Raw genomic sequence first — 16339 nt, forward strand, 5'->3', positions numbered from 1 at the left:
CAGGGACTGGCAAATTTTAAGGGGCATTAGAGAGTGATGTCACCTGTAGGAGCTGATTGTTGTTGAAGGCTGACAGAGGCATTTGCACTGGGTTGTTTGTAAATGGCCGGCTATTGGAAGGGAAGGCTGTCCTTACTATGCTGTCCTTGATGGGTGGATACCTTCAGACTGCTGCCTGTTTCCAGGGCTTCAAGGCAATCCTACTTTCCTAGGAGTTGGAACCTGTTTTTATTTCCAAGAGGCAAAAGAATATGAAAATAGTCCCAGTGAACAAAGATATTCCATTGTGTTCTTTTCCTCTGAAACTTCCAGACTGCTTTCTGACCACTTGATGGACTGTGGAGACCACCAGAGGCCAATGGAATCTAGAAAAACCTTGTTTCAGTGGTGAACTTTTGGAGGGAAGGGGCTGGGCCTCATTTGTCTTTAATCTCCTGCCTAGTCCTAGCATATAACAGGTGTGCAATTCACAATGAATGAAGTACTAGAAATCACATTCCTTAGAAATGACAGAAAAAGAAAAGAGAGGTGTTTTTCTTTTGTCTATGTTTGTATCTATATGAGATTAGATGTTAACTAAACTTACTGTGGCAATCATTTCATGAGCTATGTGAGTCAAATCATTAGGTTGTACACCTTTAACTTACATAGTGAAGTAGTCAAGTATATCTCAAGAAAACTGGGGGAACTGTTTTAAAAAGAAAAGAAAGAGAAGGTTTGGTTATCAGACAAGATACCCATGCATTTCACTAGGTTGCCCCGTTACAGTAAGACAGGTAACATTAATGGTTATGTCCGCGGTTGGTACCATACAGATTTAGGTGAAACGCACGGTGCGTGTATTTTATGTGCCAAGTGGTTGTGTCATGTCACGTAATTGTCAAGACCCCAGGTATCTATTCCTGTTAAGAAGGATCATGAAGATGAAAACTGATGAGGACAGCTCTACCAACTTAGTGAACCCTGAAGTTATCCAGAGAAGGCAGCCTCTTTGGGCCAGTGTTGTAAACTCCGACTTGCTGGCAACTGCACCCATTTTCCACCGTCCTCTCTGACCTAGGTTGTGATGGGAACCACTCCGGAGAAAGAGAGCACAAGTGTCTGCAGAGCGCGGGACTGGGTCCCGGGAGGAGGAGGAGCGGGTGGGAGGATGCGCAGCGTGAGGTGGCGCCGGGCTCCGGCTCTCATTGGCCCAGCGGGCGCCCCTCCTCGCGGGGCCGGCTCCGCGGCGGCTGGAAAAGCGGCAGTGCCCAGGCGTGAGCGGCGCAAGCGACCTCCGTGACCGCGCAGACATGGCCGAGTACACGCGGCCGCGGAACTGGCTGGCGCTGATCCGCCTTCGAAACCCGCCGGTCAACGCCATCAGGTAATGGGCTGGGTTGCCTCCAGCCCGGGCACGGAGGGCCCTTCGCCGCCTGCCTGCTCCGAGGCTTTGACTTTCCCCTGCTGGATTAAAAGCAGAGAGACGCCAACACAGACAACCGCGGCGTATGCCAGGGCCTTGTGCATAGGTTAGCTTGGTTATAGGTTAGCTTGGTTGACGTTCGCAGCGAACTCCTACCGGTGTTTCACTGGTGAGGAAACTGAGGCTCAGAGGCAGGCAGATGGCCTCTAAGTGGGCGAGCTGGACTCCAACACGGGCCATACGTGCCAGTTTCCTGCTCTTCTACTTGCTGGCAGCTTTGACTTCTCATGTGTACATTCTGTTCTTAAAGGTACAATGCCCGCTAGCCCTTGACCTCTCACTTCCCAATCTCGAATATAGGCTGCCCTAATAAAGTGTAACTCATAAGATATAGAAATCTGATGATAAAGTGGCTTCACATTTAAAAAAAATAAAGTTTCCTATTAATGCCAAGGCAGTGAGTAAAGGTGAATTGTGGCCTGGACAGAAATGCAAAGTTCTTTCTCCTGATTTGTTCTAAACTTAAAGGCTTTAGTGCTATAGTGGAGGATCCATTTGGAGTAAGCCTAGTTAAGTAGCCTATGGAGTAGACTGTGCAGTTTATCTTTTTTGATTTCCTCATGGAGCACCTTCGCCCCTTTTATTTATTTTTTTTTCTTTAAAAAAATTTTTTTTTAAGGTTTATTTATTTTTGAGACAGAGAGAGACAGAGTATGAACCGGGGAGGGTCAGAGAGAGAGGGAGACACAGAATCTGAAACAGGCTCCAGGCTCTGAGCCATCAGCACAGATGCCTGACGCGGGGCTTGAACTCATGAACCGCGAGGTCATGACCTGAGCTGAAGTCGGACGCTTAACCAACTGGGCCACCCAGGCGCCCCACCTTTGCCTATTTTAAATTCTCCCACCTACGTGTGCAATGCGCTTACGGCATTGCTTTCAAAACTGAGATTAATGCTAGTTGTTTTTGTTTTTGTTTTAATTAATGAGGTTGTTAGATAGGTTTGGTCTTCCATATCTTTGGAAAAAGGATAGTGATCCATCAGCCCAGGATAGAGCCGTCCATCCTCGGAGAGTAGGATTAGCCAAAATTAAAATTTACAATGAATATATAAAACAGGGTGAAAGACCTTTGGTCAACATTCTTAGCACATACCGCTGGAACAAAAGAGAGACTGGATTGAGGAGACCTGCTAATTTTACCTGAATTTTTATCTTGGTGTCATCAGATTTGATTTTACCATATTAATATTATAATTTTTATTTTTCAGATGAGTTATTGCATTTAGTCATGCAAAAAAAAGTGCAGCAATAAAAATCATACAAGGATGATATGTCCACTTTCTTGCCATTCTCAGAAAAAAAAGCAAAATAACTTATTTTGGTTTTGATGAAGAAAAACATAATATAATTACATATCCATTTTGGACTTGTCTGTATTTTAATTTTTTTTTTTTAACGTTTATTTTTGAGACAGAGAGAGACAGAGCATGAACGGGGGAGGGGCAGAGAGAGAGGGAGACACAGAATCGGAAGCAGGCTCCAGGCTCTGAGCCATCGGCCCAGAGCCCGACGCAGGGCTCAAACTCACGGAGTGTGAGATCGTGACTGGAGCTGAAGTCGGACGCTTAACCGACTGAGCCACCCAGGTGCCCCAACTTGTCTGTATTTTAGTTAGAATTACTAAATATTAGGACTCTGCCTCAGCCTCTGCTCATAAGAGGAAACCATGCCCATCAAGAACTTGGGGGAAACGTTTCACAGTCTAACACCCATAACTAGAAATATTTTCTCATAGCTATTTTAAACGTTTCTAGTCGTTAGCCTGCCCCTTCCCCTCTTGTAAGAGAAACGTTTGTATCTACCTCATAAAGTTGTGGTGAAGTTTACATATGCTGGAAGTCATAAACTGGCATGGAACATGTGTTGCCTGCCATCATTGCAAGGCCCTCCAGCAGGCCCTGCTGCCTGGGGTTCATTTCAGCTTCCTCAAGTTTTCTCTACTTGGGGATACTTTCCTGCCCTTTCTTCTGTCTTCTTCTGAAGTTATATATGTGGATATTTTCTTCTCTCTCTTTTTGTCAGCTTCATCATTTTCCATAATTTTATCTTCTTTTCCACTTAATATCCCCTCTGCCTCCATCCTTGCTGTCACTGCATCTAGTTTATTTTGCACCTCATTTATAGCATTTCTTAATTCACTGTGACTATTTCATAGTTCCTTGATCTCTGCAGCAATAGATTCTCTGCTCTCTTCTATGCTCTTTTCAATCCCAGTTCTTAATCTTATGACCGTTATTCTAAATTCTTTCTCAGTTACATTGTTTATAACTGTTTTGAGCAGTTCTCTGGCTGTCATTTCTTCCTGGAATTTCTTTTGAGGAGAATTCTTCCGTTTCGTCATATTGGCTAGTTTTCTGTCCCTTATGTATTTTAATAGCTTGTTATGTCCAGGGCCTGGCCGTTCAGAAGGTGTTTTTGGAGTGTGTTTTGTGCTCTCTGTTGAGACTCTGGTTGCTTTGTCTCCCTACTCGTAGTGGTGGTTTGGAACTTCTACCACGTGTGCTATGATTTGTTCCTTGAAGTATCCCTGGAGAAAAATTTTAAAAGGGGGGGTTGTGGTGAAAAAGGCCTTATCCTATACAAGGAGAGAAATGACAGGGTGGGGAAAAGTAAAAGAAAAAAAATTGCCCAGGAAGACAATCAGAGAAACTATATGGCCAGTCCAGAAAGAGAGAGAGGAAAATAAAAAAGGAGATACAGAAGAGGTGTTAAAAGTATAGATTAAAAAAAAAATGTCTGTTTAAACAAACCAACAGCCAGAATAACCCGACTAGAGAAAGGAAGAAATAAGAGGAAGAAAAGAAAAAAATATGTATCTACATATACACAGAAAATAAGAATTGACCATGAATCAAATCAGAGAATGTAAATCCCCTAGACCAATATCTGACAGTGCCTTGGAACTAGTGTCTGCGCTGGTCTGGAGGGGCTGTCTGGTTGGTCAGTGTCAATCTTGCCCTGTCAGATGGCCAAGTTACTAGGCATGGAGGGGCGTGGTTTGGTGTAGGCAGGTCCCGCCTCCACTGCCGGCCCTGATCCCTGAAACCCCACCTTGTTGGTGATGGAGAGAAAAATGGCGACACCCCAGTCTCTCCTTCCTGGACTGGGTGTCCCAAACCACTCTGTTTAGGCCCTCCTCACAGTGCCACGTGGGTGTGAGTGGGCCACTGTGTCCTGTTCCACTGTCTCCTACACCTCCCTGGTGCTTGGCTGGGATTCAAACCCTTATGTCATAAAGGAACTGGGTGCCCCGGTTCTGGGGTAGTGTCACCACCCACCCAGCCGACAAAGGGCCTCTAGCTGGTGGGCGCCTGCAGGGTCTTTTGTCCTTGGAATGGCTATTTGCCTTCTTCCCACAGCATTCAAGGGAGAGGATTGCTCTCTCCCACTGCTCCTGGGAGCTAGCTACCTAGCCTGGGGCTGACTCCCCTCCTCTCTAGGTGCAGGAACAGGGCAGAGAAAGCCCCACGGTTAGAAACTGGTTCTTTCTCCATTTTTTCCATTCCCTCATCTGTGGTTTTTCTGTTGTCCAAATACAATCCTACTTCCACAGCCTCTCTTTCTCTTCCTTTTCTCCACAGAAGGGGATCCCTCCCCTCCGCGCCTACACCACCCATTTTATCTCTACCAGTTCGTAATCATGCACCTATGGCTCACCATGTTGTCCCTGTGGGCCCCTGGAGATGTTTCTGTCACTCCGTAGCCCGGATTCCTGGAATTCCATGTCTTCTGGCCTCAATACTGCTGTGTTTGAGGGGTGAGGGAACTTCGGGTCCCCCTACTTCTCCACCACGTTGACTCCTCTCTCCCCAACTGCTCTTTAAAATTCTCCCACTTCTTAAATGAGAGTGCATCCAGAGGATTTACACTCAACTCTTTTTGCCTTTGGCTGACTCATTCAATCTTGACTATAGCTCTCTTTTATAGATGACTCCCTCATCAACTGAAACTTAGCAAAATCTACTTACTGCGTGCCCTTTTTTTCCCAGATCTTGCCTCTGCCTCCTAAATTAGTTAGTTTTAGCTTTGGCTGTCAGTGACAGAAAACTCAAAAGAGTAGTGGATTAAACAAAATAAGGTTGATTTCTTTCATAGCAGTGTCTTAGAATGATATGATTGTTCCACAATCATCAGGGTTCCCAATTCTGTTTATCTTTTGCTCTGCCATCCTCATTTCAGGTCTTCCACCTCTTGGTCCATGATGGCTACTTATGATCTAGCCATCACATCCCCATTCCTGCCAGAAAAGGAAAAGAGAAAAGCATACCCAATCCTTTAAGAACTCTTCCCAAAGTTGGATATACCAAATCTGCTTCCATCCTATTGACCACAACTTAATGCCTTAGGCTGACTTTACTGCATAACAAGCTGGAAAATGCAACCTTTATTTTGGGCAGTCATGTATCCAGCTAAAAACTAGATGCTTAATATTTTGAAGGAAGTGGGGAAGGTTGGATATTTGGGGTAATTTGAAGCCCCTGACACATCTCTTGGGTTGTTTCTTTTAGACTATTTCAGTTTTCTTATATTTTGCCAATATGACAAATTGAAAGTAATTTCTTCTCACTGTGAATGTCCACATCACTTTATTTGTATTTTCATTACAGCACTCATCTTAGTGTGACATTTTGTCGTTTCCTAGGATGTTATAAGCTCCTTTCAGTATACATAGAAGATGTACAATGATATTTTTAAATTGATTAGTGCTGCTTCTAAGTGGCCAAAGTTACAGCAAACTGTAGGAAAATACTATTTTTTAAAAATTTTAGGGGCGCCTGGGTGGCTCAGTCGGTTGAGTATCTGACTTTGGCTCAGGTCATGATCTCGCAGTCTGTGAGTTCGAGCCCCGCGTCAGGCTCTGTGCTGACAGCTCGGAGCATGGAGCCTGTTTCAGATTCTGTGTCTCTTTCTCTCTCTGACCCTCCCCCATTCATGCTCTGTCTCTCTCTGTCCCAAAAATGAATAAACTTTAAAATAATTTTTTTTATTCATTTGGAGCACCTGGGCACCTCAGTCAATTAAGCATCTGAATTCAGCACAGGTCACGATCTCATGGTTCATGAGTTTGAGCCCTACATTGGGCTCTGCGCTGACAGTACAGAGTCTGCTTGGGATTCTCTCTGTCCCGCCCTGACTCGCTTGCTCTCTCTCAAATAAATAAATAAAAACAAGAAAAAGCTTATTCATTTATTTAGTCCAGTGCTTAATTCACAGTTGACATGTTTATTATTAGTTGATCAAATTAGTGAAAACTGAATAGTGAGTAACTAGGGTTTTTATACATTGCGTGTGTGTTTCAGTTTTCATTATTAGGAAAGGGAAAAAGTCTGAGATAGTATAAATTTAATTCTAATGCCTCGTGTAATTTTTTTTTTCTTTTAGTACATCTGTACTCCATGGAATAAAAGAGGGACTGCAGAAAGCTATAACAGACCATACAGTAAAAGCCATTGTGATTTGTGGAGCAGATGGCAAATTCTCTGCAGGTAACCAGTCTCTAACTCTTTCTCATTATCTTTGGAATCCACAGCCTGAGACTGATGCTGCCTTAGCCGTCCCTGTGGGTAATACCGTAGGGTGGGTAATGGATATGGGAGACTTGAATGGGAATGGGAAACATTGCAGAGAGACAAAAGTCACAGAAAGACCCAGAGAAGACTTTGACCTTGCTCTCTTTTGTATTGGATGAGCCTTTGGAGGACACCCAGGCTTGATGGGTGGTATACCTGCTAATATACACCTGTTGGTACATACCTGCTCTGCATATATCTCCACCCTATGGGAGCTTGGACGAATCCCTGTAATCTCCTGAACTCTTCAATTTCTCTGTTTAGAAAGTGGATAGTAGTATCTATCTTAATAGGTTTTTGTGAGGTTACATGAGATATATCTGAAAGTCCCTAGTGCAGTGCCTGCACCAGAAGATGTTCAATAAATGTAATTTTTTATTTCTTTCTGACAGAGACTTGAAATTGAATTCATTTTTCTTCTTTAAAAAAATTTTTTTAACGTATATTTATTTTTGAGACAGAAAGAGACAGAGCACGAGCAGGGGCGGAACAGAGAGAGAGGGAGACACAGAATCTGAAGCAGGCTCCAGGCTCTGAGCTGTCAGCACAGAGTCTGATGTGGGGCTTGAAACCACAAACCACGAGATCATGACCTGAGCCGAAGTCAGACACTTAACTGGCTGAGCCACCCAGGCACCCCTGAGTTCATTTTTCTTCTAATAGTCACCCATCTCAGTGACCATGACTCTCTTTATTGGGTTATTCTATGAAGATGCAAAAATACTGAAAACATATGGCAAAAGAATCTGAAATGGTGATTCAGTGGTATTTGTAGTAGCTTTTCTTCTTTTCCCAAATGAATATATTATGCCTTTTGTCCTATATGAAGGCCTGTGTAATGTTACTGTAGCCAATGGAATTTAATGTATGTTAATTGCAGCCTGAGAAGAAATAGATATTGGAATCATGACAGTAAAGAAATGTAAAAATGATAATCATTATAAAATTACCATTTATCTTGCCTGCTATGTGCCAGTACTATATGGGTTATTTATTTATTAATAATGAAAACAGTAGTATTTTTACACATACTTTAATCCTCAGTAAATCCTACAGTCTCCATTTACAGATGATAAGGATCAGCCTGAGAGAGATTAAAATAATGTGCCAAACATTAATCAGTTATGAAATGGCTTACTTGTTGTTTTGAAACTTCAGGTCAGAAGCCCAAGATAGTGACTTTGCACCATGGAGAGAGGGATCCCAATTATGGAAAACTCAATATTTCTTTGTAAGAAAGAAGGTAGAAAAGGGAGAATGTAGTTAGAACTCAGGGATAGAAAAAAAAAATTCTCCTAGAAAAGCATTAGAGGTGGTTAGACTTAATGGGTTTACATAGAACAATTGGAAAATATACATTCTTCTCAAATTTGCAACATTTACAGATTTGACCAGATACTGGACCACAAGAACTTGTCTTAATAAATTTTACTTAGAATATGTTCTCTGACAGCAATGCAATTAAACTAGAAATCAATAACAAAAATATAACTAAAAATACTCATATGTTTAGAAATTAAATTCATTTCTTAATAATCCCTGAGTCAAAGTGAAATCATAATAGAATTTCGAAAATATTTAGAACTGAATGATAGTGAAAATGCAACATATATAACTGAAGGATACAGCTAACGCAAAACTTAGCAGGAGATTTATAACCTTAAAGGTATTTATCAGAAAAGAAAACAGACTGAAACATAACGAGTTAAGCATCTATATCAAGGAACTAACCAATGAACTACTAGACCCAATGAAGTAGAAGAAAGGGAATAATGAAGAGGAGAAATTAATGTGATAGAAACAAATGTGATTCAAGACTGTCAAAAGTTAGTTCTTTGAAAGACTAATGAAATCTACAAACCTCTGGAGAGATTGATCAAGAGAAAAAGGGAAGGCACAATGTATATAGGGAATGGCAAATGGGATATCACTGCAGATACTGTAGCCATTAAAAAAGATAATGAAAATATTATGGCTTCCCAATATGACTCAAGTGGAAATAAAAAACCATTAAAGAAATCGAATCAGTAATCAAAAATCTCACAGAGTAAATTCCAGCCCCAAATGACTTTATTGGCAAGCTCTAACTGGAAAGTCAAGGAAAATATTATTTGAATTTCACATAAATGTTTTAGGGAATAAAAGAAGAGGGAACACTTCCCATATTAGTTTCCTTGGGCTGCCATAACCGATGACTTGTGGAGGGTAGAAGTTCAAACTCAAGGTATCTGTATGGTCATTCTTACTCCAGAGGCTCTAGGGAAGACTCTTTGCTTGCCTCCTCTAGCTTCTGTGGTTGCAGGCAATCCTTGGTGTTCCTTGGCTTATTGCTTTATCACTCCTGTCTCTTTCCATGGCCTTCTCGCCTGCGTCCAGATTTCCCTGATCTTATATAGACCCACCCAAATCCAGTATGACCTCATCTTTACTCAGTTATATCTGCAAAGACCCTATTTCCAAATAAGGTAAGTTTCACAGGTTCTGTGTGGGCACCATTCAATCCAGTACTCTTTCTAACTCATTTCATGACGCTAGCATAATCTTGATACCAACACCTATCAAGGCCAGTATGAAAAAGCAAAATTTACAAATGAAATTTGCAATGAAAGGAAAGCAAAATGAAAGGCAAGCTTCATTCATAAACATAAGTATAAAAATCTTAAACAATATATCATAAAATTGAATCTAACAATATATAAAAAGTGGAAGGTATCACATTTCTCCCGGAAATTCCAGATTGGTTGAACATTATAAGATTAATGTAGTTCATTCTATTAAAAGATTAAAAGAGAAAAATCATATGAATTTTTTAAGAACTGCAGAAAAAACATTTGATATCATTTGACATGCATTAAAAATAAAAATTTTTAGTAAACTAGGTATAGAAAGAAAATGTCTTAATCCATTTTTGAAAACCTATAGAAAACATCAGATAAAATGGTAAGTTGAAAGCCTTCCTGGGGCACCTGGCTGGCTCAATCAGTAAAGCATGAGACTCTTGATCTTGGGGTTTTGTGCTCAAGCCCCACGTTGGGTATAAAGATTACTTAAAAATGAAAAAATCAAAACAAAACAAAACAAAGCTTTCCTTCTGAGATAGGAGCAAGACGAGGCTAGCTACTCTCCCCATTTCTGTTTGACATTGTGTTTTAGGCCCTGGCCAGTCCAGTAAGGCTAGAGAGACAAATGAAAGGTATTGGGATTGGAAAGGAAGAAGCAAAACTTCATTATCCAGAAGATATGATAGAGTTTGCAGAAAAATCAAAATAATCTATTAGAAAGGTATTATAATTAATAACTTAGTAATTTTGCTAGATATAAAATCAATATCCAAAACTTTATTGCATTTCTATATGCCAGAAATAAACAGTTAAAAAGTGAAATTACTGTACTCTTGTTTGTGCCTTGGTTTCTGTAAAATTGGGATACTAGTACTAACCTTATGCTGCAAGTAGAAAAATGTAGTAATAACGTTTAAGAATGTGGGCTCCGTAGTTAAACTGAGTTCAAATCCTTATTCTACCAGTAATTAACTGGTCATATGTTTGAACTAGTCACTTAACATCTCAGAGCCTTAGCTTCCTGACCTGTGAAATGGAGATTGTTATACTACTTAACCTACATATTAAGAAAATCAAATAAGAGAGTATATGAAACTACTTAGCACGGTGCCTGATGTAAAGTATTTATCCAATACGCACTAATTGCTATTATGACATGAAAAATCATTTAAATCTAAACTTACAGGATTGATAGGCCTGAGATATCTGGTTTTTCTTGAGCCAAAAAGGAATAGAAATAATAACTAATAACACTAGATGCGAGTGTGACTGTGATGGATCGGTGAGCAAAAAAGTCATAATCTTGGATTGATGCTGGGTAAGGTACAGGTAGAAATGAAAAGTTAAATAGGTTGATATGAAAGAATTACTTTAACTTTTTAACTCCTGCCAAGCTTAATGTTTTCAAAGAACAGATAATTCTATGGGGAAGAGTTCAGTATAATGTTATGTGAAAAAAGGAAAATATGAAAAATGATGTTATAGAATGCTTTCAATAATGTTAAATATATATGATAGCAAACTTTCATTTAATTCTCTCCTAAGTCACTGAAGATAGGTGTTATGATAAAAAAGTTGCATAACTTACTGAAGGTCACAAAGCCATTTACATATATGCATTGGGAAACAATTAAGAATTCACAAAAATATTACACTGTTATCTCTGTGTGGTGATTTTGGGGTGATCCTTATGTTCTTTATTATTTTGTGTATTTTTCAAATTTTCTATAATGCATGTGTTATTTTTATAATTAGGAAAAGAAATAAATGTTGCTTTTATTGATCATAAAAACAATCTATTACAAAAACATAAAACATATAACTCACAAATATGTATGTGTTTTATGCTGAGGTTTTATGTTGTAATGATTTATGCTCTTAACAAACATATAATAAGGTTGGTGAGCAATACTATACAAAAAAAAGAAGGGGAGGGAGGGCTGGTTCAACTTCTGAATCTCTATTCCCCCTTCTCTGAGGCTTTTAATTTTTTACAGATAGAGTTACTACCTATCATATGGAAGACAGATTTTAGATTACAGGATTCCTGATCAAGGTTTGAGGATTTTCTCTTGTAATGTTCTACATTTTCCAGGTTATTTTTCCTTCACTGTGTGTCCAGCCAAAGAATTAAATGTTTTGTGGTCCCAAAAAGGTCTGAAATTCCTTGAGAGTTATCTGATACCTTATTGTCTATAACAAAGTCCAAGACTCTCCACCTCTCCTTTTCCTTGTCTGTGTCCTTAGGTGCTGATATCCACGGCTTCACTGCTCCTAGAAAGCCCGCCATTGTACTGGGACACGTAGTAGATGAAATACAGAGAAATGAGAAGCCCGTGGTGGCAGCTATTCAAGGCATGGCTTTAGGAGGGGGACTAGAGCTGGCCCTGGGCTCTCACTATAGGATTGCCCATGCAGAGGTAACCGCTAAAGCTCCATATGGGGCTCGGTGTGGGGGGCTTTTCTTTAAGGCGATGTCTAAATGTTGTATAAGCCTCAGTGGTGATCATCTTGAAAAGCTAGCTTCCTGGTTGACAACTCTTATGTATTTTTAGCACTGGTTTTTCAGCTGCTATGCATCAGCACAGTGGTAGTAGTTGTTGACATGTTGAAAAATGTCCATTCCATGAGTAAATAGCTGTTACCCTGAGCCCCATGACTGTCCCTTTGCTTCCCTAGCCCTAGCCCTTGGGTCTCCCCATAAAACACAAACCAAAGGGGAACTACTGGGTCGGTACAGGGCCCCCACAACTCTGCTCCAGTAGTATGACCTACGTCACGTTCCGCTGAGCCATGCTTATGCAGCATGAGGTATAAAATATTTTGACTCTCATCCCTGAGTATGCATACTTATTTAAATTTTTATTTCCTCAAAGGTTTTGGTTTTGTGGTCCCCTGTCATTATTAGTACCTTAGAAGACAATTTCCTATTTGAAAATAGCACAAAATTGTAAATCCATTTGTTTCTGGAAATAGATTTAATTTGGGCTATTAAGTATGTAGATGAGGTCTGTGATACCAGTCTCAGAATGGTAACATTTTGTAAGTAACATATTTTTCTAATGATAAAGATAATGTTGATCATTGTGATAGACTAAAAAATACAGGAAAGTATAAAGATGTAAACTAAAATCCCCATAAACTCACAGTTCAGAAATAACCACTATTAATATTCTATTTTATTTTCTTTTGGTCTTCTTCCTATGTAATACATTTTTCTTATAGCGTTTTTAAAATTTATTTTTCTTTGCTGTCTTTAAAAAAAAACACCTACAGGGACGCCTTGTTGGCTCAGTTGGTTAAGTGTCTGACTCTTGGTTTTCATTCAGGTCATGATCTCATGGTTCCATCTGTGGGATCAAGCCCCAAGTAGGGCTCCATGCTGTTAGTGTTGGATCCTCTCTCTCCCTTCTCTCTGCCCCTCCCACATGCTCTCTCTCAAAATAAATGAACTAAACACACACACACACACACACACACACACACACACACACAAAAACACAAAAAAACACCTACCTTTGGAATTATATTGTATTTCATTTGTACTCCATTTTTATACTAATATCATATTTAACCTATTTGTTTATGCATTCTGCCAATCTGTTTTAGAGAGTTTAATCTATTTACATGTAACATAATTACTAATAAGGAAGTACTTACTTCTGCCATTTTGCTATTTTTTTTCTTTGTCTTATATCTTTTTTGTTTCTCAATTATTCCATTAATGCTTTCATTTGTATTAAATAGATATTTTCTATTACCCTTTTCATTTTCTTGTTCCTTCTCTTACTATGTATTTTTGAGTTATTTTCTTACTGGTGGTAAGAAAGTCCTGGTGATTACAATTAACGTCTTAATTTAAAACAATCTAGTTCAGATTAATGCCAACTTAATTTCAATAGTATACAAAAAAGTTTGCTTCTATATGGTTCCGTTACCCACTACTTTAATGCTGTTATTGTCACAAATTGTATCATTGCACATTTGTATGCCCATTAACACATTTTTTTTAAATATGAAATTTATTGTCAAATTGGTTTCCATACAACACCTAGTGCTCATCCCAACAGGCGCCCTCCTCAATGCCCATCACCCACTTTCCCCTCCCCTCCCCCCCATCAACCCTCAGTTTATTCTCAGTTTTTAAAATTCTCTTATGGTTTGCCTCCTTCCCTCTCTGTAACTTTCCCCCCCCCTCCCCCATGGTCTTCTGTTAAGTTTCTCAGGATCCACATAAGAGTGAAAACATATAGATTTTTTATTATTGCTTAATGTAGGGGTCTTTTAAATCAGATAGGAAAGAAGAATTATACAGAAAAGTTTATATTAATTTGTCCTTTATATTTACCTAAATAGTGATCCTTTATCATTGTTTTTTATTCCTTCACATGGATTTGAGTTCCTGTCTAGTGTCCTTTCATTTCACTGTGAAGGATTTCTTGTAGGGCAGATGTGCTGGCAACAAATCCAATTTTTGTTTTTACCTCAGAATGCTTTAATTTGCCTTCATTTTGATTTTTCTAAAGTTTATTTATTTACTTTGAGAGAGAGAGAGAGAGAGAGAGAGAGAATGGGGGAGGGGCAGAGAGAAGGAGAGAGAGAATCCCAAGCAGGATTGGGAGTGTGGAGCCTGACATGGGCCTCGAACCCATGAACCATGAGATCATGACCTGAGCCAAAATCTAGAGTTGGATGTTTAACCAACTAACCCACCCAGGTGCCCCTTGTTTTCATTTTCAAAAGCTAGTTTTGCTGGATATAGAATTTTTGTTTGACATGTTTTTCTTTTAGTGCTTTGAATATGTCAACCTACTGCCTTTTGGTCTCCATGGTTTCTGACAAGAAACCTGCTGTTAATCTTATTGTAAATAGTCTTTAAACATATCATTTTAAATGGCTGTATAATTTTGTCTTATAGATATACCATAATTTATTTAACATTTCCTTGTAGCATTAAATTTTTTTAATGTTTATTTATTTATTTTGAGAGAGAGAGCAGGGGAGGGCAGGGAGAGAGGGAAAGAGAAAATCCCAAGCAGGCTCTGCATTGTCAGCACAGAGCCAGACATGGGGCTCAAGCCCATGAACCCTGAGATCATAAAATGAGCTGAAATCAAGAATTGGACACTCAGTCAACTGAGCCACCCAGGCACCCCAGCATTTTAATTTTTATAAGGGTTTATGAATAGAGATATATATCCTAAGTGCTCCTTTTTCTGTGTCCCTCTTACCATGCCTTCTGCACACTGAGTGTAGATGTAAGTTATAAGCAATGATAAGTCAGGGGATGGGGATGAACAGTGGTGGAAAAATTCTTGACTGACTGTTAGGAATACCTTGTGTGAGAAACTCTTAAATATTCCAGGTATTCTGGAGCTCTTGGAATCACAATGTGGGTAAATGACAGTCTGCATTAAAGCACCTTCCTCCTCCCATCCTGTACCTGTAACAAAACTAACAGAACTTTAGCCACTTTTAAGTAGCCAAGAGAGGCATGTGGTAAAGGGCTTGAACTCATTCTCTTGCTTGGACTGAGGTTGCTGTCTAATTTTTTTTCTGTAAGAGCTTTATTGAGATATAACTCAAAAACCATATAATACATTCATTTAAAGTGTACAATTGAGGATGCCTGGCTGGCTCAGTCAGTTAAGTGTCTGACTTTGGCTCTGGTCATGATCTCATTGTTCCTGGGTTCAAGCCCTGCATCAGGATCAGCACTGACAGCTCAGAGCCTGCTTTGGATTCTCTGTCTCCCTCACTCTCTCTGCCCCTCCCCTGCTCATGCTCCCTCTCTCTCAAAAATAAATAAATAAATAACAAAAAAAAAAACCATTTAAGGGGCACCTGGGTGACTCAGTCAGTTGAGCATCCAACTTCAGCTCAGGTCACGATTTCGCAGTTGGTGGGTTCGAGCCCCACGGTAGGCTCTGTGCTGACAGCTCAGAGCCTGGAGCCTGTTTCTGATTCTGTGTCTCCATCTCTCTTTGTCCCTCCCCTGCCTTTGCTGTCTCTCTCTCAAAAATAAACATTTTTAAAAATTAAAAAAAACATTTAAAAATAAAATGTACAATTGAGGGGTGCCTGGGTGGCTCAGTTGGTTATCTGACTCTTGATTGGTCTTGATCTCGGGGTTGTGAGTTCAAGCCCTGCACTGGGCTTCATGCTGGACGTGGAGCCTACTTAAAAAAATGAAAATAAAGTGTACAACTGAATGGTATATTAGCATATTCACAGGGCTGTGTAACCCTTACCACAGTGGATTTTAGAGCATTTATTATACCAAAAAGAAAATTCATACCCTTTAGGAGTAACCCACCATCTCCCCTCTCCCCCAGTCCTAGGCAACCACTAATCTACTCTCTGTCTCTATGGGTTTGCCTATTCTAGACATTTCATATACACAGAATCATACAACATGTTGTCTTTTATGACTGGCTTTTATCACTTAACATAATGTTGTCATCATTCACCCATGTTGTAGCTTGTCAGTACTTCATTCCTTTCTATGGCCAAATAATATTTCCTTGTATGGATATACCACATTTTCTTTATCCATTCATCAGTTGATGAACATGTGAATTGTTTCTATTTTCTTGGCTTTTACGAACAATGATGCTAGGAAAATTTGTGTAACATTGTGTGTGTTGTGTGTGTGTGTGTTTATTATAGTCATCCTATTGGATGTGAAATAGTATCTTGTGGTTTTGATTTGCATTTTCCTGATGGGCTAATGATATTGAA

General features: G+C 39.6%; 1 protein-coding gene across 1 annotated transcript in view; it reads left to right on the forward strand.

The window, feature by feature from the left end:
* Positions 1–1204: 1204 nt before the first annotated feature.
* The window catches only part of EHHADH (enoyl-CoA hydratase and 3-hydroxyacyl CoA dehydrogenase), a 47093-nt gene continuing 31958 nt past the window's right edge, over positions 1205–16339 (forward strand). Inside the window, exons 1-3 of the mRNA XM_019463398.2 lie at positions 1205–1366; positions 6850–6953; positions 11846–12018. Coding sequence (XP_019318943.2) covers positions 1293–1366; positions 6850–6953; positions 11846–12018 — 351 coding nt within the window. The 5' untranslated portion in view covers positions 1205–1292. The remainder of the gene's footprint in view (positions 1367–6849; positions 6954–11845; positions 12019–16339) is intronic.

This window comes from Panthera pardus, unplaced genomic scaffold, assembly GCF_024362965.1.
Source record: "Panthera pardus isolate Hobbes unplaced genomic scaffold, ASM2436296v1 HiC_scaffold_16, whole genome shotgun sequence".
Classification (NCBI taxonomy): Eukaryota; Metazoa; Chordata; class Mammalia; order Carnivora; family Felidae; genus Panthera; species Panthera pardus.